The 24,066-nt window shown below is 35.4% G+C and overlaps 1 protein-coding gene and 1 long non-coding RNA gene across 12 annotated transcripts; one reads left to right on the top strand and one right to left on the bottom strand.

The window, feature by feature from the left end:
* Positions 1–1,264: 1,264 nt before the first annotated feature.
* Positions 1,265–13,896, bottom strand: LOC143885292 (uncharacterized). Of its 6 annotated transcripts, none has more exons than XR_013253186.1 (11): positions 13,755–13,896; positions 13,141–13,180; positions 12,092–12,190; positions 10,280–10,352; positions 8,730–8,826; positions 8,145–8,310; positions 7,733–7,800; positions 7,451–7,541; positions 7,090–7,334; positions 1,925–2,191; positions 1,265–1,583 (listed from the first exon to the last, which is right to left on the bottom strand). It is a non-coding gene; the product is annotated as an uncharacterized LOC143885292 (long non-coding RNA). The 6 variants fall into 6 exon arrangements; XR_013253188.1 differs by lacking the exon at positions 1,265–1,583 and adding an exon at positions 11,598–11,802 and having other exon boundaries at positions 1,829–2,191; XR_013253185.1 differs by lacking the exon at positions 1,265–1,583 and having other exon boundaries at positions 1,829–2,191.
* A 1,613-nt stretch (positions 13,897–15,509) lies between these two features.
* Positions 15,510–23,541, top strand: SPO11-2 (sporulation 11-2). 6 transcript variants are annotated; one of them, XM_077389388.1, is made up of 11 exons: positions 15,510–15,624; positions 15,731–15,814; positions 16,948–17,077; positions 17,263–17,400; positions 17,514–17,602; positions 19,756–19,884; positions 19,978–20,072; positions 21,895–21,957; positions 22,040–22,116; positions 22,201–22,328; positions 23,101–23,541. In XM_077389388.1, the coding sequence occupies exons 1-11, from the start codon at positions 15,547–15,549 to the stop codon at positions 23,233–23,235; spliced, it is 1,146 nt and encodes a 381-aa protein (XP_077245503.1). In that variant the 5' UTR covers positions 15,510–15,546; the 3' UTR covers positions 23,236–23,541. The 6 variants fall into 6 exon arrangements, with proteins under 6 accessions (XP_077245503.1, XP_077245504.1, XP_077245507.1 ...); XM_077389389.1 differs by having other exon boundaries at positions 19,993–20,072; XM_077389392.1 differs by having other exon boundaries at positions 19,837–19,884.
* The last annotated feature ends 525 nt before the right edge of the window (positions 23,542–24,066 follow it).

Genomic DNA, 24,066 nt, shown 5'->3' on the forward strand with positions numbered 1-24,066 from the left:
TGGACGGTTTGGATCATCCTATGGTGCGGGCCATACTGAACTTTTTAATAAAGTGAGTAGTGCGTTCATCAAGCTACGGTAGTGGTGATATCATTTCCTAGCAAATTTTATGACCATTTTTTCACTAAAAATGGGAGAAAATTTTGTTTCACACCCATCGAGCATTAGGAACAGACAAACAAAACGGGTGAAATAATGGAAAGGAAGGAGAATGGGGGGGGGGGGGGCGGCGTGGCGGGGTTGAAACTGTGAATGTTTTTGTAATTTGAAACTCTAAAAAAATAAGGCACAAATTTATTGAAAACACTCTCATGGGCATCAATTTTAAGAGCTTAACCCTTTTCTAAATGAGAAAAACAACCGTTTTTTTTAAACCTAAAAGTATTAAACTCGTTTTTTCATTCAACGTATTTTGGCTTTTTCGTTTATTTGACTGTTTTTTTTACTACGTTTTTTTTTTATCCAAAGCCGTATTAAACCCGATTTTTTCTCGTCCCGTTTTTTTGTCGTATCACGTTTTGCTAACTATGAGTGGAACGCAACAGAAGCGTCCCTCTCTACCACGGGGCACGATCCTGCCCATCGTCCACTGAGGACTCCCTCCCGGCATCCCTCTTCCCTTGAGGATGTTTGTGTACCATAGTAGCTAAGAACAGGAGAAAACTCTGAAAAACTTTAAAGAAAATCTAAAACCCTAGAGCGAAAAAGAAAAAATGAACGAGAAATGAATAAAAATGAACCCAAAATTTTTAAATTCATGAAAAATTTCTTGAATTGTGAAATTTTTTCGTAATTTGCGAAATTAAATGGGATTTTCCCATTTTCGTTTCATTTTTCATTCGTTTTCACTTATGTTAGGCCTATTTTGCTCATCTTTCATCTACAAATTTTCAAAATAGCCCTATAAGTCACTTCTCGGATCCTTCCGGCATGACTTTTATCTCCTCTCAACGTGCATCAAAATCTATCCACTATCCCTCACATTCTGGAACCTAGAAGTTATATTCTTAGCACTAGTAAAAGTGAGGTATTTTATGTTGAGAAAGATACATTCTTAAGATGTTGCTGCAACTACCCAAAAACAAGTAACTCCACATTTGGGCTAGAAAAGTTTCCTTCCATTCAAGAAGTAAACTATGTGGATCACTTGGATTTCAGAACTCCAAGGAGGATATCAATGATTAGTATATGCCTAAACTACACAAGAAACCTCCCAAAGCAAAACATGGAAGAAATATAGGATTAAATAACAGGTTCCTCTCACAGACGTGCATATCATTACACAAAACCAGAGCATTCCTAATTCCTGGCATGTCAGCCCACTGGCCTAACTTCTAGCATGTCAGTAGCGCTTGACATCTCCAGATAGTGGCTTATATTTATAAATGACAGGACCAATTACACGAATACAGCTTATAAGACATACTATCAATATTTTCCATGCACTCCAAATTAGAAAGGTTAAACCTCCAAATATATAGTTTTTTCCCTGCACCACGAACCACTTGTAGAGTTCAATTTCCTTGCCCATTTCATATTATCTTCAAACAAGACTACCTAAGATCTTGATTCACTCAAGTTACCTACATAAATAAAAGAAGCAAATATATATGAAGCATATTGAACAATGGCAATATATATAAATATATATTATTTATCCTTAATGTACAATGCATACACATAATCCAACAACGCAATATCAATGGCACCCAAAAGCTTGTCTCTCTTGAATCAATCCAACAATTCCAACATGGGTGAGCAAGTATGACCGACCGACGGCTTGAATAAGTGACATGAATAAGCAATAAGTAGTTTGGCAATTTAGTCATTAAGACAATCAAAATCAAGATTATCTTTTCCTAATCATTCAATCGAGTCATTTTCTTTTTCTTAACCATAATATTTTACGGCTGAGAGAATTTACCTACAACAAAAGATTATATGCAATGTGTTCCTAGGGCTAAGAGAGAAGCACTTAGAGGGGCAAAGGTTCAATTCATATTTCATTGTGGCAGCACCATACACATGTTGTTCTGCTTTGTGACACATGTAGATGATGTTGCTTAATGGACACCCGTACTTAGACCAATCTGAAATCCTCTCTTGGATATTTGAACCGGAGAAGACCACTCCAAAGTCCTGTCTTGGATATCTGAACTGGAGGGAATCCCTGGAACTTGTTGAGATTGATCTGCATTGGAACAAAATAATAATTTCAAATAGTCCCAAATAATAAATTTGTTTGAACCGGTAATACTGTCAAATAATATCTTGAATGCTTTTTATGTTGTTTCAAAGATTCAATAACACCAATCGCTTGCTTAACATAACAGAAGGGTTTCAATTTATTCAAATGAACGATTTGAACACCTATTGATTCTAACAACTGATTGCAGAGTTGATCATTCGGACCTTTCAATTCATAGATGTGGATCTCGGACCTATGACTGACTGGTCGTAGGTTCGAATCCTACTTGGGGAGATTTGATTCATTCTGAATGAAAGGGCTCGCTTTTTGACCGTTAGGGGCATGAAACTGAATACATGATTTTGAAGAAAATACTTAATAAAGAAGAAAAATAATTTTTATGAACAACGGAGTTTCCTACAATGGGAAGAACATGGTTAAAAAGAAAAGGAAAAGGAAATTATACCTTGAAAATTCTCCCATACCCAACTGTGGGACCTGGTCCTGCGAGAGGGGCGTGAACCGCCTCCCTCTTTGTCTCTCGTACCAACGCGAATGGCGTGTGATTTTTATTAGAATGACCAGAGTCGCCACCTAGGTAAGGGATCTATGACCCATAAGTGACACTGCAGTGATCTGCGATCCCAGAAATCTAGATTCGTTACCTGATTACGAGAATGGAAGGTATGGAGGATTATCACCATATGCACCATTCTTGTCCGATAATCCAGTCTTCAATTCCAATAAATAACTCATTTAAATTTCTTTAAAAATGCCCATTTAAACTCCCTCAATGTGATCTATGTGACATGCACCCTAAAAATCTAATCTCGATGTGGTTCCTAGATATGTCTTTTGATTCTCTTAAATTGATTTGATTCGATCTATGTGAAAGTTCTCCTAAAATCTACTTTTGGAAAAAATCCTATGTGATTTAATCAATTTAATTTAGGGTTTGAAAAATGATAAAGAAATAAACAAAATAAAATCCTAAAAACCCTACTGAAGTGTGTAGGACTGACTTGTGCTTGGAATGTCATCCAAGCATCCAAGCTGCCTACATACCCAAGCCTCACTGGGATCAAAGTCGACATAGTTCGGTGGCCTAAACTAAGCTACATGCCTAAGACATCTAGGACACCGATCTAGACTTGATAGACTGTTTCAACAGTTTTAGAAAAATTATTTAATTCAAGTTTGGTAGGTTTTATTATCCTATGACTCCATCTAAGATGCTATATGGGCTTATCTAAGTGCAGAACATCCCGTAGACTAATTCAAGTGGGCCCTATATCCTAAGTTAACTAGGCATGTCCTATAGAGAAAAAGAGGTTAACTAGTGAAATCTAATCTAAAGCTCAGTTGCTATCAATAGCAACCGGCTGTGATGAAGCTGAACTCCTAACTCTAGGACACCCTAAGACCTAGAACACAACGTGACGTAAGTTTTCCTAAAGGGGCTCTAAGGGTTCCTACGAGGTGGGACCGCAATCCAACTGTTCCAAGATCAACTTGAACTTGGGTTTGCCCAACCCAAATTTATTATTAAGTTAATGATTTTCCTATTTTTTAAGGGTTCCTAACACCTAAAATTTAGGAATAATCTAAGGCTCTAAAGACTGACAAGTCTCATACTTGGGTTGCATTCATGGAAGGAAATTGTGCTTTCCATCCTTATACAATTTGGCACATAAGTTGTAATATATTATTACCTGGCATATTCTCAGGATTTTCGTGGACAACGACCTCGGAGCCAACAACATATTATAATTTAAATGCTTAAACTGTTAAAGATTGATCACAATTAGAATACGATTATATATACAATCTTTGCATCTAAAATAGCAAGTTTACAAAGGAGATTAATGATTCCTAAAGTTTCTGTTTCAGTCACTTAAGAATTACATGCTTTCTAGAAAATTATGATATTCTGGAAATTTTCATGGTATTTAGCATTAAATTCAATTTTTAATGATTTTCTCAAAATTTATGCCAGATTAGCACTTTGCGAAGGAAGTTATTAATTTTTAAGGTTTCTATTAGTAGATTAAGGATTATATACATACCGCAAAGTTAAGATATTCTGAAATTTTTCATGATTTTTGGAATTAAATTCAATTTTTAATGATTTAATCAAAATCATGCCAGGTTGTTAACATTACAAAACATCACATGAAAAACGTGCACAAAATCAGTTCAAAATTTTACAGTAACTTAATAATAATATTAAAAGCGAACTTTAAAAATTTTATCAAATTTTACTGTGATTTGCTACCAATTTAAAATCTAACAAAATATGGCTGTTTTGAAAGAAAAATAAAAAACAAATAATTACTGTAATCCTAAAATTATGAAAAATTCACAGATGATCAAATATGAATCATATGTTTTTTTTCTCCAAATTTTAGCCTCTGAAGATCAGTATCTTTTTGAAAATTTAATTTTCAATTAAAAATCAATGATTTCCTAGAAACTTTAAACTCAAAACACCATAAAAATTCGAAATTTAAATCAAAACTTTGTGAAAATTAATTAAAATTTTTCTACATCATTCCAGTAACATAAGTAACTGGTTTGAAAAGAAAATTTTTGAAAAATCTCAGTTTTACATGGAAAACCCTAATCGCACGTAGAACGATGCTTCGAATAGAAAACTATGAAGAAAAGTGATTTTTCAAAAAATAATTTTATAAAAACCTCCAAATATATTTAAGATATTGACCTGGAAAGTTTCGTCGCTTTTCGAATTCGTTTGGTATTTTTAATAATTTACTCATTTTAAAATAATTTTTAAAGGTATTAATTAAATCAAAAAATCTTGAAATTGTTTGAGTGATCTAGAAATAATAAAAAACTGCTGAAGTCAAAATTTCAGCCAATTCCAACTTGTTTTACTATATATATGATTTTTCTCTTCAAAAACCCTCACTTTCTGGGCAATTGCTCGAAGAGCGAAATCGGCATCAAAACGAATCAAATTTTGCTGAAAATTTAGGTTTTCAGAAGTTTTTAATTATGTTTTAATCTCAAAAAAATCGGGTTTGAAGAAAACCATTGATTCAAACCACTTGCTTTGAAAATCGAGTTTAAACCCATATCGAAAGATTTTTTAAAGAAAATTGATCTTAAATCAAGACAAACTAATTTTTCAGCAATAATTTGGATTTAAAAAGAATATGATTCATATTAAATCATATCAAAAATTCAATTAGAAACATATCCATATGCATTATGAAACCAAAGAAAATCAAAAATCTAATCTAGCATGCTTTTCTAGTTCCTAGTTTACATGAGAGACGAATACTAACCGTTGATCGCTTTCCTTGTCTCTAGGGTATATATATCCGGGATATTCGGTTTTTCACACCCTTATAAACGCTGAAAAAACCCCGAAGAACAATCCAATGATCTCCAATATATTGAATTTAGAAGAAGGATTGAAAAAATAATATGGAATTTTGAAGAAGATGAATTGTTGAAGATGATCTCCACAACCCAATCAAGATGGGACGTTTTCCCAAGAAATAGGCCAAGTTGGACGTTTTTGCAAGCTCCTCATCTAGGGTTTGGGCTATTGTTTATATAGAAAATCAAGAGTTTAAATTGAATAAGAAGTTTCCTTTATGAGGACTCCATATTTGGTAAGTTTTCAATAGTTTCCTCTTTCTTTCTTTCCTTTACTTTCTAAAATAGAGTTGTTTTCTAATTATGATTCATTGCTAAGCAAGAATTCCATTTTAATTAAACCAAAAGAGATCTTTCAAGATTATTCTAGAAGCTTGCACATATGGGAAACACACCCTTTTATGAAATATTCCCATCCAAAAAAGACTGTCCAACGTTGGAGCTCATTTCTGACCTATTTAGAGGCAAAATTAGGAAACATTGTAAACAACAAAGTTGTAACCCTTTGAAAGACCTTTCCAACGCATATTTACACTTTAAATTTGGCCAATCGGTTGAAGAGTTATGATAATTTTAGTGGGCTAGAATTCTCATCCAAATGGCACTGCCTGATTTTAAAGCTCATTTTTTACTTGTTTCGTGGAAGAATCACGAGAAGTTCTAAACTAGAAAGTTATAGCGCTTCTCTAGACGTTTCCAACAAGTACAAGTACGAATTTTTTGAACGAGTGGTTAAAATGTTATGGTCGTTTTAGTAACCTGACCATATTAGCCCTTTTCTTTTTCTCATCTTTTATGAAATCCAACCCATTTCAAAGAATAATTCAAAATTTATAATGGTGAGCCCATACCATGTGATGCACATGGTGGGTCCTACACACATGGCCTAACCTCATTCACCCCTTGAAAAAATCATTTTTGCCCAAATGACCTCGTTTGATCAACACATATCAAAAAGTGACCAAAATGCCCTCAAACCGAATTGCCCTTGAAGGAGAAAGTTAAAAATGAAAAGTCTTCATGGTCAAACTTCTAAAATAGAAAATTTTTAAGTTGGCTCCTTTTAGTGGGTGATATGAAAGAGGATCACTTAGAATCCCCTGAAAATGCCCAAAATGCCCTCGTCTCACAAAATTTCCAAATCAAGTGAAACCCCTGAAAAGTTCTAAATTTAGAAGGTTTTTAAAAATTCATGTAATCACTCAAGATTTCTCAGACACAACTTGGGGGTCAAATGGGACACATTGGAAGTGACCAAAATACTCCTGTAGTGCAAAAATTGATGAAAAATGGGGAAAATTCTGAGAAATTTCAAAAATAGCAGGTTTTCCTACTTGATCGGGAACTTGAATTTTCATCTTCCGAAGGCCAATGGAACCCCCTAGAGACTTTTAGGATTGCGAATCAACACTAAAACACCTAGAGTGAGGTGAAATTCACCCTAAAATGCAAGAATGCATAACCTAATGCAGATGACTGACACAGACCAAACAAACCTTTCGCTTTTTAAAGCGTAGCAAAATGGGGGTGTCTACTCCAACAAACAAAACACATCTTTTAAACTCAACCATCTCTTGAACTCTTCATTTGATGTGATTTAAGTTTACAAATGGCCATTGCTTAAACTTTTCATGTGATGTGGTTTGAGTTTGCAAATAGCCATGCAACACTTGTTTTGACCACAGACTTTTTGGGTCTCATCCCCTGCTGCAGAGACTACTATTGCGCAATCATCCGAGCTCTGAAAAGAAATGAATAAATAGGATAGAGACAATCAAAACCAATAAAATTAAAGAAACCCATACATAATATCCAAAGATTTCATAAGAAAAGAAAGAGTTGTATTTGTATTCATACCTGAGCCATGAATGGAGAGCTCTAGAAAAGTATGACCAGTAAGTTCAAAAATCTTAACCATTGAGGGGTATTTCCGGAGTGTGAGTTGATTCTGAGTGAACCCATGAGAGTTCAACAATCAAAAAATGCACCAAATAAAAGAGATAAACGCCCAAGGAGGAGGAGACATGGGACAATCCGTAAATGAATAAAAAAGAATTGAACTTCCAGCAAAAAAGAAAAGAAAATGAACTATGTTAGCAAAGGATTTTTACAATAAATAAGTAGATCTCTGTTACTTACAATTATATTCTTGCATTTAGATATGTCGATGCACCCTTTTCGGTTCCATCCCATCCTATTATATAGAACTGGAAGACATAAAGGTATAAAACCCAAAACTCAAATTTCTGAACCCATATGAGAGTCTTGTGAATAGTTAGTTATAAAAATGAATAGTGAGCTCATATAACCTACAAACTTTACATTACTTTCAATTATATTCTTGCATCTAGTGGGATGAATGAGTAGCATGGAAGCCAAGATAGTGGATTCAAGAATCCATGTGAGCCGAAATAGTGAATGGCTCAGATAAATTCGATGCACCATGTTAATGAAGAGAAACAATTCATATATTTTCTACCTCAGTTTCTATTGAAGAATTAAACCAATCAAACTTCAGAAGCACTTTTCTCTTCATTAAATTGATACTTACAGGTATTGAAGGCTTTCCAGGTGGCTTAAAGAAGTGGGAATTTCACCAATGAAGAAATTGTTAGAAAGATCAAGTGCATGAAGTTTTTAGAGCTTCTCAACCTCTTGTGGAATAGGTCATGATATGTTGTTGTTCTGTAACTGCTCTAAAACATCTCCTCGTTAAACTGATAGCAGAAAAGCCATGTCAATGACAAAACTTCAAACACCATACTATCTATCATTTTCTCTCTACTTACACAGTAGATATTTGTAAAGTTCCTTATATACGGAAAAAGAGTACCAGATAAATCTTGCGAGTTCCTTTGAAACAAATAAAAAACAACTATTTAGTGCCTGACAATAAATGTATCATAATATCCTTGAATTTTCTTTCATGACACTCTTTCTAATAGAAATTTTTCGACATGCTTTCAAGCAGAAAATCAAGAAGTTTAGAAAAAACAACTTGATGGTTCTAATCGTTGAATGACATAAATTCAAAACTTTAATTAGTGATTCAAATATGTTGATACAAATTGCCGTCATACAGTAACAACCCTATAATGCTCAAATTATCAATTAAAGCAAAATGAATATTTCCTACCTGAAAAACATATTTGGCTTGAGCAATAGTTGCAGCGGCTTCTAGGACAAAATTTTTAAGCTTTGCTGCATCCGAAAGGTTTACAACAGTTGGGCGGCTGCAAAACCATGAAATGTTGGTTATGTTGGATTTGATGATCAATAGATATAACAATAAACATAAAACCATATCTCTTAACATTCACATCTACGACCTGCAATTATATATCAAGCTTGACTTATATCAATATTACTAAAGGAGACTGCCACTTTTATGTAGTGACATTGCTAGAAATACATACCCAATGCCTTCATTTCATTACATTGTACATACCCAATGCCTCCATTTCATTACATTGTACTTCTTCTTGCACTACTTGATAACTTTTGATCCAAGCACTGTTTGTTTCAACAAGTCATGATCAATTCAAACAAAGCTTTCACTCAGATCATGAACAATGAAAAGATTGTTCATGACAGAACACCACTCGGGAACTATTTGTTACTATCTATTGTTGATTATAAGGGCAGGCAATATGGTCACAACTACACAAGAGCCTTTACCAATATGAGATCAAGAATAAAAAAATTCAGACTTGCATCACATTCTACAATGTTCATCCAACAATTTCTACTAATTCATAAGTTTCTCTAGTGTTTTTTTTATAACGTAGCAAACAAACACTGCCTTTAAGTGTGGAGTTATTATCCAAATGGATTAACTCAATAAAGAATAACAAAAGAGTGTGAAACAACAAGTTACTCCACAAACTTAAGCTGTTGGAGAAGGCGTTATTTAATCTTGGGAAGTGATATTTATGCTCCTTTTGATCACCAGGGACACCCAGCGCCAGTGTACGTGGAAATCAAACCCACTTGATTCTTTAATCTTTTATACTTTTAACACTCCCCCATCATGTGTGGCCCCCTCTTTTTAGGGTTGACCTACACGTGGCACATGTGGCCCCTCTTTTGGGTTTGGCCATTGTATATGGATTTTTGCTATCAAGGAGGTTTGAACTCAGGACCTTTGCTCTGATACCATGTAAAACAACCAGTTACTCCACAAGCTTAAGCTGTTGGAGAAGGAGTTATTTAATCCTTTATACTTTAACAAAAAGAAACATAAATTAGTATGTTTTATTTTATTTTTCAACTTTAATTTAGGCTTTTTAATAAGACTGAGAACTATTTTTTCTATGACATAGGGTATCCCCACCCCATTTTAATAAGACTAAGAACTATGACTATTTGATTTTGACTTATTTTCAAAATCCCACCATGCTGTCCTTCCATTTTTGTTCATATTTCTCTCAATTATTTATATTGTTCCTTCACAGTTTACAATGGTAAGACCCCTTTCAGCGAGTCCCTCTACATGTCTACTTATTATTTTTAGTGAGACAACATGACTAAAGTTTTAGCTATCAAAAAACAATGAGCCTAACATGATTTACAAGGGACAAATCATCAGCATTTGATGGCCATAAAAAATTATCTGAATGACCTAAATAATCTATTGGCGAACTAGGATATCAATTCAGTAGATGCTTGTGGCTGGAGAATGGTTACCTGCTCTGCTAATGGCTATGTGTTTGCTCTATAAGATGATAATCCTCGCTCCTCTCTAACCTTCTGCAATATACTACAAAGTAGAAAGAACATCCACCATTAATATCATGTGATCCAATGGACCACGTATCCGATATTAAACTGAAGTACAGATCCATTCAGAACCATCATTCCATCTTTTATTCAGTTTGATTGCCCATTCTTAGTCTACAAATACCTCTTCAAGATTGAACTTTGTTCTCGGGCATGGGATGGGAGTTCATCATACAATTCCCGTACCCCAGTGTGGAGTTATAAAAATGTGATTGATGTTTAAGGACTTTGGTGTGGTTACTCTTCAAAGCCCTTTAAATTGCAGTGTCAATGATTTCCTTCAACATCCTTAGCCCAATCCTTTATCTATTCTTGATAGAAGCGTAAATAAGACTTGACGGATCAAGGACCGAGGATAATCCAGTCATGAAATTCTTATTGGCATTTGGTTAGGCTTATAATCTCTATTCTGATTAACATATCTTATTATGTATATGGCATAAGTAGGCTTACTTTTTCCCAAATAACTATATATATATATATATATATATATATATATATATATTTGAAAGATCTCTATATATATATAGTATACTAAATACCAGGCATATTGTACTATTAAACAACATTGATTATGGAATCTATTTGTAAATAATTAATTAGGGTTCCATTGACTAAGCCATTTGACCAAAGTGGAAATTATAATTTCATCAAGATTTTAAACTGTCTTGGAAGCATGTATTTTAAGCTGTGCAAATTGCAATAATGTGGCCTATGTGAGAAGCCAAGTGGAGTTAGCTTCATTGGAAAGGTTTAATGCGGAAAGTATATGCAAACTCAACGGTGAGTTTCAATTATTTATTTAGAAAACAAAATTAAGAAAGCAAGTATATTAGCAAGCAAAATGAAGGGAAAATGGATTAAAAACCAAAAATGAAGATATTTACATCAATGAGGAAAAAGGTAAAAGACACCTTCAACAAAAAAAAATCAAATAAAGAGAAAAGATATAGGAAAATCACTCCCAAAATAAAGTCACGCCAAATATTCAAGGAAAAATAAAACAAAAACAACAGTATAAAGCCTAAGAAAACCCCACTTTAAGAGGAAAAAATGAGAGAAAGGAAAAGAATTCAAGAAAAAGAGAAATTAACTGGTATCAAAGCAAAGAAAAAAAAAGAAATATATAACGAATGCTATTTCCTTAGAAGCAAAATGAAGAAAAAGAATGGAGCAAACCCAGAAAATGAACATCTTCACGAAAACCAGAATTTCAAATCAATACCGTTGATTACGCCATTTTCTTATTTTGGGCACAATAAAAGAAGATAACAAAATCTGAAAGTAACGTCATCGAGAACTCAGTTTTGCCATCGTGTTTCTGCCGTAGCCTTCGAGCTAAAGAAGAAAACCATTTTCTAGCAGTAGAAGGATATCTATAATATTAAAGTGTAATCAAAATCTCGAGCGAAAATCCCTCCTCAGCAAATCTGCAACCCAGTAGAAAAAGAAAATTTAAATGAAGAGAACATCGGCTGCTAGAAAATCCACATAAGAGAATAAACTTAGTAAGAGAAGCCCGAAAACCCAACCCACATCATCTTAATACCAACCTGTCTATGGAGATGGAGGTAAAAAAATTTGAATTGATAAGAACCAAACATAACAAAATCAGCAATAAAAGGAAGTAACAAAAACCCATAAAACGAAATATAAAAGGAAAGGGAATATGAAAAAATAAGCACACACCAATACATGCGGAGAGTCAACGATCTATACCTCAAGAAGCGAGAAACCATGCCTAATAGCTAAATATCCATTATACCATCAGATAAATGTTTAGTAGAACAGCCACTAACAATTCTGTGTGGTAAGAAACTGCAATTGAAGAAATTAAATTTTCTGTTACTGTATGTACATGCTTATGCAATGGACTTTTAGTATCCAATCAGATGATAAAAAATAATATATAACCATTAAGAGAAGCAAAAACAGTAATTCAGCATTGACATGAATCATCAAGTAGAATAAAAAAATCAAAGATGCCTTAAAAGTCCAATGTTTCATAAATTCTAAGCATATAAAAATTACAAAAATGAGAATGGAAGTCTTCCCCTTTTCATTTTAATAAGTACTGTGCATGTAGCATTTCCTCAAACAGTTTGTGTCCAAAAACAAGAATGAAAGTCTTTCCCTTTTGATTTTAATAAGCATCGTGCATGTAGCATTTCCTCAAACAGTTGGTGTGGATAAGGACAACATGACTAAAGTTCTTTTTTTGTTTTGAATGGAAACATGACTAAAGTTTTGACGATCTAAAACCAATAAGCCTAACATGTTTTATAAGGGACAACCATGAGCAAGGTAAACTTTGAAAATGAAGAAAAAAAAAACAAAACAACACTAATAAGAAAACAAACAAACAATATTTCTCAAGAATAATGACAACGTGAAAATGAGCATCTTAAATTTAAGTGAAAGAGCGATGAAATATGGTATCACTTGAAAGTGAAAATAAGCTCAAAGGTAATACGGAAAAGGAATCTGCAAATCCTGAATATGGATTGAAGAATACGATTTCTTTGAGTTTCTTCTAAAATACAAAGAAGTGTTAATTATTCATAGAAAACGCTATAGTTTATTTATTTTAAACCCCACCCAAATGCCAAAAGAAAAGGCCACTGCTTGTAAAAATTATTTGCATGCAGAACCATAAAATTCTTTGAAGTGCCAAGAAAAAATGGCATTAGCATCATTTTAAAAAACAAATGACATTAGCATCAAATAAAAACAAATGTATGTGAAAAAAGACATTCAATAGATAATACCTTAATGAGAGGAGTTTATGCTCTTCCAATATTGACAAACCTGGAATTGTATCAAAATCAACAAAGAAGTAAGATTATCATGCCTCCACACATGAATCAACAAAAGCACAATATAGAAATCAGAAGAAGAAAAAAAAAAAAAAAACCGAGTTGATTGTGTGAGTGTAAATCCGTCAATGCATTGTAATCATAAAAAATGAAAACGGAAAATATAAGCAAATCAAAACCTTAAGAACCGTAGAAAAAATCGGACCTTGATGGACTCGGAAATCCTTAAACAATAAAAAAAAATTGAAAATCCAAATGGCTTCAGGGGAACCCTAAAAGACCAGAAAGATCTCATCTAGATAGTATCAGACCCTAAAAAAATACACAATTAGAAAAATCATAGAGAATAATGTAAAATAGAACTAAGTAATGGGTGTATGCTTAATTGAAAATCCAGATGGCTTCAGGGGAACCCTAAAAGACCAGAAAGATCTCATCTAGATAGTATCAGACTCTAAAAAAATACACAACGAGAAAAATCATAGAGACTAATGTAAAATAGAACTAAGTAATGGGTGTGTGCTCCATCTCGAAAAAAATACCCACATTCTTCTTGTCGAACAGACCTGAAGCTAGGGTTTCAGAGCACTGATTCCGCAAAACCATGGGAAGAAGAACTGCAAGCGGAGAGAAGAAAGTTGAGGATTTGTTAAAAGGGAGAGTGTACTGCGAAGCTGGGAGACGAACACGTATTACATTAGCAGAGAAATCGAAGCTAAGAAGGTTGTTGAAAACCCTTGGCATGACAAGAGTTACATGCATGTGGCTTGATATTTGCACGTGTCTTCAGAGACAAAGCAACACTGAAATGGCAAAAATGCCCTGGCGAAAATGGACGTACTAGGAAGAATTTGTTAAACAGGGGTAGGGTATTTTGGCAAAATGGTTGATGAAATTTCAAGGTTTAGGCTTTTAGAATAGTATGGATATGGATATGGATTTTTCCTAGCATAAAAAAGACAACCGTGATGCAACAATCAATGCTGAAACACAATTTTTGGGTCGTAGAAGTAGGGCTCATGGAGGATGCATGTGGAATCATGACCGTTATTCGTTTGTAAAATTATGATGCAATTATTATGGCCGGATGGGAAATGATATCAGCACAACCATGCTTTCATAGTTGCACAAACCCAGGCTTTTACTTTTTAGGAACTGTAATAACTAGAGCTGGCAATTTCACCAGTAAAAATGGGGATCTGCCCCACTCTGTCCCGAGCGGGCGGGCGGGAATTCCCCACTTTGAGTGGGGATGGGGACGGGAATTTAAAATTTTAAAAATTCCCCGGATGCGGTGAAGGGGTGGGGGCGGGGATGGCTCTCGGCCCGGCCCTCTCCGATTCAATACCTTGCTTTATACCATTATCAATACATAATTGCATTGTCCAAAAAATTTATAGTTTTAGAATTCCAAATTTGCCCTTTGGCCTTTTGTCTTTTAGTGTACGAGGCAGGGACAAGGCGGGGATGGGGATTAGATATTCCCTGCTGGGCGGGGATGGGGATTCCCCACCATCCCCGAAGCGGGGGGAGGGGGAATTTTCCTTGAGGCGGGGATGGGGACGGGGAATGGAATGTAACATCTGGCCCCGCTCCGCCCGTTGCCAGCCCTAATAATAACCCTTGAATGCTCTTTAAATTATAAAAGACATGATGGGTTAGTGCAATTATCAAAACATGGTTGGGCTGATAAAATTTCCCACAGGATATTTCATGTGTAAGATATAATAATAATAATAAATCAACGGTTTAGCATTTGTTAGCCGAACCTTAAATGAGGCTTCTTGATCAAGGGCTTATATCATCCGATCAAGGTATTCTGAGTGGGATTTGGCAATACTCATGGTAATGATTCTAATGAACAGATCTGATCATGTGCACGAGGGAGAAGTGGGGCCGATAAGTGTCTTTTTAAGGAAGGAGCATAACATTGGCTCTCTTTTTATCATTTTTCAAAGAAAATTCATTAGTGTACTTTCATTGAAGTGAGTATTCTGCTAGACCATGCCCAAAAAATTCCAGCAATTGGACGATCTTGACCATCCGATTTCTGTATTTTTTGTCTCAGTGATCATTAACCGTACATTTTCTCTAACGCGCAAAGCACAGTAGTAAAATCTACTAACACAAATATCGTTTTTTACGGGAGAGTGATGATAAATTCGCACTCCTGTAGGATAATTCGCACCCATGTAACGTGAAAAAGCCACATCAACTCACTTTCAAGGGGTGTGCATTATCCAACAGGGGGTGCGAATTTACCATTGCCTAAAATAAATAATCTCTTCTAAGTTCTATCTATAAAACTGAAATTTCGAAAGGAAACTTTGTTTTTCTTGAGAAGCTAGATCTCCTTTCATGGATGATCTCTTCAAATCCTCGTTATTCTATTCCGATCAACAGCTCTGCTATGCAGAAATCCTTCCACCATCAGAGGTAAGTATTATCATAACCCTAACCCTAGGCTTCAATTTCTTCGATTTTTTCTCCTTTTTTGTTCCTCCACTTATCGTAACCCTAAATTAGGGTTTGATTCGTTCAGGTACGAGCGAGAATCGAAGTTTCAGTCCTCAGATTTCTCAAGATCTTGGATTCTCCCAATCCCGCAATTTCCGATCTTTCTCTGGTTTGAACATTTCCTCTATAATCTCTGACCTTGAATTGTCTTTAGAAGAAAATTGTAGGATTTTGATTTGTTTCATTGAATCGAATGAGAGATTACAGTAGATTCTTCATTACAATTAAAAAATTTCCATTTTCAATCCCCAGATATTGATAGAAATCTACTTCTTTGAATAAAGCTGGAACTTTCCCGCCAAAAAAAATTAAAATGAAAATAAAATAGGGAAATGTTATCAGCACTACTTTATTTTGATTCGGGCACTCTTCACTTTATTAAAAGTACGGTGTGGCCCGCACCATAAGATGATCCAAACCGTCCATTAGATGGGCCACAGCCTTAATAAAAGTACTGTATGGCCCGCACCATAAGATGATCCAAACTGTCCATTAGATGGGCCACAGCCTAAATAGGTTGTGCCCAAAAATTATTTCAATAGATTGATCCTAACCCTCAAATCTATAGAGGGTTAGAATCAACCCGCAAACCTCTGATCGGAGGGTTAGATTCAACCTATGGAAATTATTTTTGAGGCATATATTATTTAGGCCGTGGCCCATCTAACGGACGGTTTGATCATCCTATGGTGCGAGCCATACCGTACTTTAATAAAGTGAGGAGTGCCCTCATCAAAATAGTGCTGATAACATTTCCCATAAAATATTTTTATGCGATCCATGTTGTTGAGAGGGTTGCTATATACCCATCAAAAAAAAAGAGAAAAAGAAGGGGTTGCTACATTCGTTTTCTTCTTCACTCTCAAAATTCATACGAGATTAGGGTTAGAGAGTGGAAGAAGAAGAGGAATGGAGAGATGGAGTCTCCACAAGGAAGCTCATGTAAAAGATGTATAGGTAGGCGCATCTAGGGCAACATGAGTACAAAGACTATAATACCCTCACTCCTGCAAGTAATACCTAAACTACCCTTACATACTCTTCAACATACCGAGGGTTATGATCGCTTGTAGATAAGATTTTTTGGGGCATAGCCTAATCTGGTACATGTTATTTGAAAACTGGTGGTGAATTTTTTTTGGCAGATTAGTCCAACACATTGGATTCAGTTTCAAACAAATGAACAATGGAGCAAAACTGCAAAGGTATCTGTTGTTGATCTTGTACATTTACTTCTTACAGATCAGTAGGAGATCGAAGAACAGCCGACTACGTCGTGGGTTGTTGGGCCATGTTTCCTCAATCTTCCTCTCGCATTCTTTCTGCACGAGATCTCTCATGAAAACGAAAGATGCCAAAGCATTTATTAGAGGTAATCCCAACCTACTTCTTCATAAATTCCTGGGTTTTCTTCTTTTTCTTCTGGCCATTTCTTGAGGCACTAAGTATCATATTAACATCATACCTTTGAAATTCCATTCATGGGTTTTGTTGTCTATTTCCTTTATTTTTCATCTTTTGAATTACATGACCTCAGTGGATTTTCTTTTGCTATAGTGTGGAAGGTCATGGAGCTGTGTTTTCAGATTCTGGTTCAGGAAAAACTGGTTACACAGAGGGAGCTCTTCTATAAGTTGCTCTGTGATTCTCCAGATTACTTCACCTCTCAAGTTCAGGTTAACAGAACTGTGCAAGGTCACTCTCATCACTTCTTCTATATTTCCCTTTTAACATGCTATTTGGTTAAATTGATCTTATGGAACTGTCTTTCATTTCAATTTTAAAAATTTGGACAATTTTTTATGCAGATGTTGTCGCCTTGCTCCGGTGCAGCAGACAAAGTCTTGGGATCATGGCATCTAGCAGAGGGGCTGTTGTTGGGCGGTTGTTGTTGCAGGTATAATTCCATTTCTTGAGCTTTTTTCATTGATGTCCAGCGCATTTCATATCATAGTTTTGTGTTCCATGGCCCGTTATATATAGATTCTTTTGAATGGGTAACGTACCAGTGTTGGACACGCGTTGGATTCCATTACTTTAAGATTTGTTGCAGCAATTCTAGATCTCTTTTATCTCTTTTTTTCGTATGGGTGAGAAGATGCCTGATGAGTAGAGGAAGAGTACATTAGTACCCCTTTATTCTTATAAAGGGGATATTCAGAGTTGCACCAATTACTGGGGAATTAAGCTAATGAGTCACACCATGAAGCTTTGAGAGATGGTAATTGAGCATAGACTAAGAAAAGAGACTAAGGTGTCAGAGAATCAGTTTGGCTTCATGCCTTGACGATCGACTGTGGAAGCTGTCTTCTTGATTAGGCGATTAATGGAGAGATTTAGAGAAAATAAAAAAGACCTTAATATGGTTTTCATTGATTTGGAGAAAGCGTATGATAGGGTTCCCAGGAGTGTTATGTGGTGGGTCCTTGAAAGGAAAAAAGTGCCTACTAAATATGTTGATGTGATTAAGGATATATATGATGGAGCAATAACTAGTGTCAGAACCAGGGATGGCACGTCTAGTGAGTTTCCAATTACAATAGGACTGCACCAGGGATCAGCTCTAAGCCCTTATATTTTTACGCTAGTTATAGATGAGCTTACGGAGGGTATCCAGGATGAGGTGTCGTGGTGTATGTTATTTGCAGATGACATAGTATTAATCGACGAAACCAAAGCAGGAGTAAATGCTAAGTTAGAGTTATGGAGAACTACTTTGGAATCTAAAGGGTTTAGATTGAGTAGGACGAAGACAGAGTATATGGAGTGCAACTTTAGTAATGTAAGGAGGCGGGACAAGGATGTAGTAAATATGACTGGACAGGAGGTACTTAAGAGGGATATCTTTCGCTATCTTGGTTCAATCATATGTAAGGAATGAGAGATTGAAGAGGATGTTAACCACAGAGTAAGATCAGGTTGGTTGAAGTGGAAGCATGCTTCAGGAGTTCTGTGCGATCGTAAAATACCTAACAAGTTGAAGGGAAAGTTTTATAAGACAGCTGTGAGGCCAGCCATGCTTTATGGCTCAGAATGTTAGGCCACCAAGAAGCAACATGTGCATAAGATGAGTGTAGCGGAGATGTGAATGCTTAGATGAATGTGACACAAGGTTAGATAGAATTAAAAATGAAGACATTCGTAAAAAGGTGGGGGTAGCACCAATTGAGGAGAAGATGAGAGAGCACCGCTTAAGATGGTTTGGACATATCCAACGTAGACCTTTGGATGCTCCGGTGAGAAGAGGCAACTCTTGCCAAATTGATGGAGTAAAAAGAGGTAGGGGCAGACCGAAAACAACTTGGTTAGAAACAGTGAGGAAAGACTTGATAGCTAGGAATATAACAGAGAACATGACCTTGGATAGGATAGAATGGAAGAAAATGATCCACGTGGAAGAACCCAACTAGAGCCGGGTAGATTCCTTTCACCTTCTTCATGAAATTTTTCTAAAGGATTCATTTAGTTGATCCCAACTAGTTTGGTATGCTACTACAACTTTACAATTACCACATGTTTTGAGTTTTATCTAACACAATACTAAGTTGTTTATATAGAAATAAAACATTATATTTACACGTATTAAAATTTTCAATATATTACTTGGCATACTCAATAATGTAAAAAAATTAAAAGTTGAAAGTTGATTTAAATATTTTAGCGAATCTTCAAATCTTCCATTTTAAGGTTTTGTCAAATCCGACATTCGATACCTATGTTGGATTCCAACACTGGTACCCGTACTAATGCAACATAGGTTTTTTGCACTTCACGAATCACGAGATGGTAGTTGCAACTTGTGAAGTAAAACTAGATAGAAAGCATCTTAATCCACAATTATCTGCTAATTAATTTTCCAAATCATGTATGGCTTGTGGGAGGCGGGAGTCAGGTAACTGATTTATGTCAGAAAGAAATTAGAACTATATTTTACTCACTGGGTTCAAGATTTGAGAAGGCCTGAACCGGTTGCAACTGTTATTCATTGCTTTTCATGTATATTTTGCATAATGTGGCTTGTTTTCTGGTTTATTCTATTTGAGACACAAGGAACCTGACCAAGAGATTGTGGAATGCTCTGTCCTTGGGTCTGCCGGGCATGCTATTACGGGCAACTTGAATTCATTAAAGAAATTGGTTTTACATTCAGATGCTCGGTATATTATCGTGGTGGAGAAGGTATTTTGCTTGTTTAATTTTCTTTGAATTTTGTGGCAATGATTTTTTTTTTTTTAGATGTGCCCTTATTTTCAAACTTCTTGATTTGTTTAGGATGCTATTTTCCAGAGGCTGGCTGAGGATCGCATGTTCAATCAAATCCCAAGCATCCTGATCACTGCCAAAGGATACCCGGACATTGCCACAAGGTCCTAGAATAAAGCTTATAGCTTAAGCTTAATTGCATCTTTTTGGGTTTTGTAGAACACTATAACTACCCGTTTTAACTGACTACATTTCTGGTTCCACGGAAGGGACCGAGTCTAGCATTGCAAGTTTATGATGCCTAGGGTGATCAAAAGAAGCTTTTAAACATGAAAACCACAATTCTACTTTCTGGATGGAAAGTTAGGTGTTAATTGTACTTCGTAATAGATATTTAAATTGAGGACATCATTCAAAAGAACATAAAAGATTTTGAAGAATTTATACTATTAAAAAAAACAGATTTTGAAGAATTTATGAAACATGGATCCGGGGAAACTTCTTACAGGTCTTCTGACTACAGAAGCAATGGTAGCCTCGATTGTTTTGCTTTCAATGTTGTTAACATATAAAAGATTAAAGGTCCTGAGTTCAAGCCCCCTTGATTTCAAAAATCCACATGCAATGGTCAACCCAAAAGTGAGGTCACATGTGCCACGTGTAGGCAAACGCAAAGAAAGAGGGGCCGCATGTGAGGAGGAGGAGTGTTAAAGTATAAAAGATTAAATAACGCCTTCTCAAACATCTTAAGCTTTTGGAGAAACTTGTTGTTTCACAAATGTTATCTAAATTAAATTGGGATTGGAGATTTGATTAGCCCTCTGAACTGAATTGGGCACTTAGCCATTTCACCATATTGGATAAAATCCAGATAGGGTGGTGATGTGATTCTCATCCTGCGAAGTGCAGAAATGTCGTCTAGCTAGATAATTTTTTCCTATCTTGATCACATTGCACAGCAAGTGGATTCGATTAATTAAAATAGTCTTCCTGGAAGACCTCTTGGGGAACACCTTTTGAGCACCATCCCTAGCCACAATTGGTGTTTTGTGACTTTTGTCTTGGTCACGTGTGGGAAGAGAACATTGGATAATTTTATTCTATTTTATATCCTTGCCCAATTGGGGTCCTGTAAGAAAAGCTTATTGGTACTGTTAGAACCTTAATCTGATATTCCAAATATCTGCTTTTCTCAATCCTTGACATGGTTTTATTGTTTTTTAAGATATATTTACTGGCAGCTTACAGGAAAATATCGGTGTTGGTAGTGTTTATTTGTAAAGAATTAGTGCTTAAGTAGAACTCTTTGCAGGAACGAACACATGGCTACGCAACTACTTATATCTAACAAATTACTTTTATTTGAAATACATTCGCCCAAGATACTGAGTACATATGTTAACAAATTTGTCGTAGAATGAAATCTTGCAATGTTACAAAATGGTAATAATGCCCAGTATGGACCACCATTGAGACCATATCTACGAGTTTGAAGATCCAACAACCATGTAGTTCACTTTGATTTCTTCAGAGTCCATCTCATGGTAGGTGACATGGCATAATTCCATTGCTTACATAGCCTGGGTCAAACTTATCAGGGTAGCTCATTCCGATTTGGTGATTTATTAAACTAATTGAACTTTCTAAAGCATTTCTAGGCTATTTTTAAATGGCCAGAGTACTACCCATTTGACACAAATAGGTCCATACTAGAGGATAGAAAATTCTGATATGCTAATCTTGCACATCTGTCATTCCCATTTCATCTCTCTGTGTCACAACTCAAAAAGTATGTTTAGCAAGGAGCTGGCATGTGTTCATAGTCTTTTTTACATATTATTCCTCTTTCCTCATGCATATTTAATCTGAAAGTCATTTTCTTTAGCTTCTCTTAGCTTTGGATTGATTAATGGATGCTGATTTTTGTTGGTGATTTGATATCTTATCATGATTCATGACATTTTCCTGTTTGATGATTCAAAACAGGTTTCTTCTACATCGAATGAGCAAAAGTTTTCCAGACCTGCCAATCTTGGGATTGGTTGACTGGTTGAATTCAAAGGACTTTTAATCATTTTATTGCATCGGATACTTGTATGCCTTTTAATTTATGTCTTTCAAAATGCTGAAGGAATCCAGCAGGGCTAGCTATACTGTGCACCTATAAGTTCGGAAGCATAGGGATGGGTTTGGAGGCATATAGATATGGTATCTTTCACCAACATCGTGCTCAAAATGTATCTTTTTTCTGCTATGGACATGAGGCTTATCATTATCCATTCCCTCTTTCAGCTTGCAATATTAAGTGGCTGGGATTGCGAGGCGATGATCTACAACTTATACATCAACACTCATATGTTCCTTTGAAGCCCCGCGACCTTCAAATAGCGAAGAGCTTGATGTCTTCTGCGATGTTGGAGGTAAATAAGTGCAATGTAAAACTGTCAATCTCCCACTTAAGTTATGTGCTCCATATGTTATTGAAGTGTTATACTGAAGTAAGATAAAGTTATAACCTCTAATAGTTCAAATTACACATTTTTAAAAGGTCAAAATGTCAAACAGTGCTTTGCTATTTAACACTAATACTTGGGGGGAAGCTCCTTTTGCAAGGATGACCACATGTTGTGGGTGTCATTAAGCTACTAGTTCCTTTTGTGCTAACTATGGATTCAATGCTCTATTCTTGACAGAGCTCAAAGAGCTAGTGCTTAGTCATTGTTGCATGGTGTTTAGGTTTATAAAAGATGTTTTTTCTTGACTTTTTTTTTGGGTTCTTTTGAAAATTAGCAAATTAGCATTCTAGGATTTTTTTTATAATAAAATTAAATTAAATTTTTCCACTTTATTCGACCGACATCAAAGGCTTACAACTATACTAAAGTTAATCTTATTCATTGAGATTCCATAACTATCTCACTCCAAAAATACAAAGTTCAAAACAATTGGGATTTTTCAGAGATTGGATGCATTTATTAATTCATAATTTGGCATGTAAATGAAAACTTCATTCTTGATTCTATGAGAATTTTTATGAAATCTTTTCATTTGCTTCTCTCAAGTAAAAAACGGTCCTTGCTTCCTACCAAGATTACTTTAAAAAGTTTATAAGAAATAAATCATTAGTTTCTTGTTTACTAGATTGACATTCAATGTTTGAAAATTTTTCTTTAACTAGTGTTTCATCTGCAGGATATATATAGAGCAGAATTGACATCAATGGTCAATAATGGTCATAAGGTGGAAATTGAAGCTCTTTACTCTCATGGGTATGATTTCTTGGGAAAGTACATTGCTAAGAAAATTGTGCAAACTGATTACATCTAAGATTACTTCTACTATTTCCTGCAATGGGTTCTATTTTGGAGGATCAAAAGAACATTCATTGTGCCTCTAGAGCCTCATTCCATGATTAACTGAATGTTCCAGTTAAAATGGTGAATGTGATTAGAATTTAGAAGACACCCATGTAGTAAAAATGTATAGTCAAATGTTTACAAACCCTTTAACTCAATGAAGATCGTGTACTGAGTGAATAAACTGTTCTGAACTTTGATGCTACTTGAATGTAGTCTGACATTTTTTTAATTCCTTCATGACAGTGTAGTTGAAAGCTAGTGAAACCTATCATCATTTTCGTTTCCTTCTGGGCTCCTAAAACACTAGGCCATGGTTGGCAACCATGAAGTTTTTTTCCACAAAATGTTAGTTTATAATGTGGTGCGAGAGGGGTAAGGAGGTGGGAGAAGGAGACTTGAGAGGGCATGAGTGAGGAGAGGGTGAGAAAATTATAAAAAAACAGGGGAAAATAAATCATATTTTGAATAGAGTTTTTTTTTTTTCTTTTTTCTTAGCCTTTCCTCATCCACTCCTTATTAACAGCCTCTTAGGTCTCTCCCTCTCTGCCCTCCCTCGTCATTGGCCCACACCATAGGATGATCCAAACCGTCCATTCGATGGACCACGACCTAAATAGGTTGTGCCCAAAAATTTACCCGTATAGTTCAATCATTACAAAGAGTACCATATGGCCCACACCATAGGATGATCCAAACCGTCCCTTTGATTGGCCACAACGTAAATAGGTTGTGCCCAAAAAATCACCCGTATAGTTCAATAATTACAAAAAAGTACTGTATGACCCACACCATAGTATGA

The sequence above is a fragment of the Tasmannia lanceolata genome, unplaced genomic scaffold, assembly GCF_043159265.1.
Source record: "Tasmannia lanceolata isolate RefF3 unplaced genomic scaffold, GAP_Taslan_0.1 ptg000008l, whole genome shotgun sequence".
NCBI classification, from domain to species: Eukaryota; Viridiplantae; Streptophyta; class Magnoliopsida; order Canellales; family Winteraceae; genus Tasmannia; species Tasmannia lanceolata.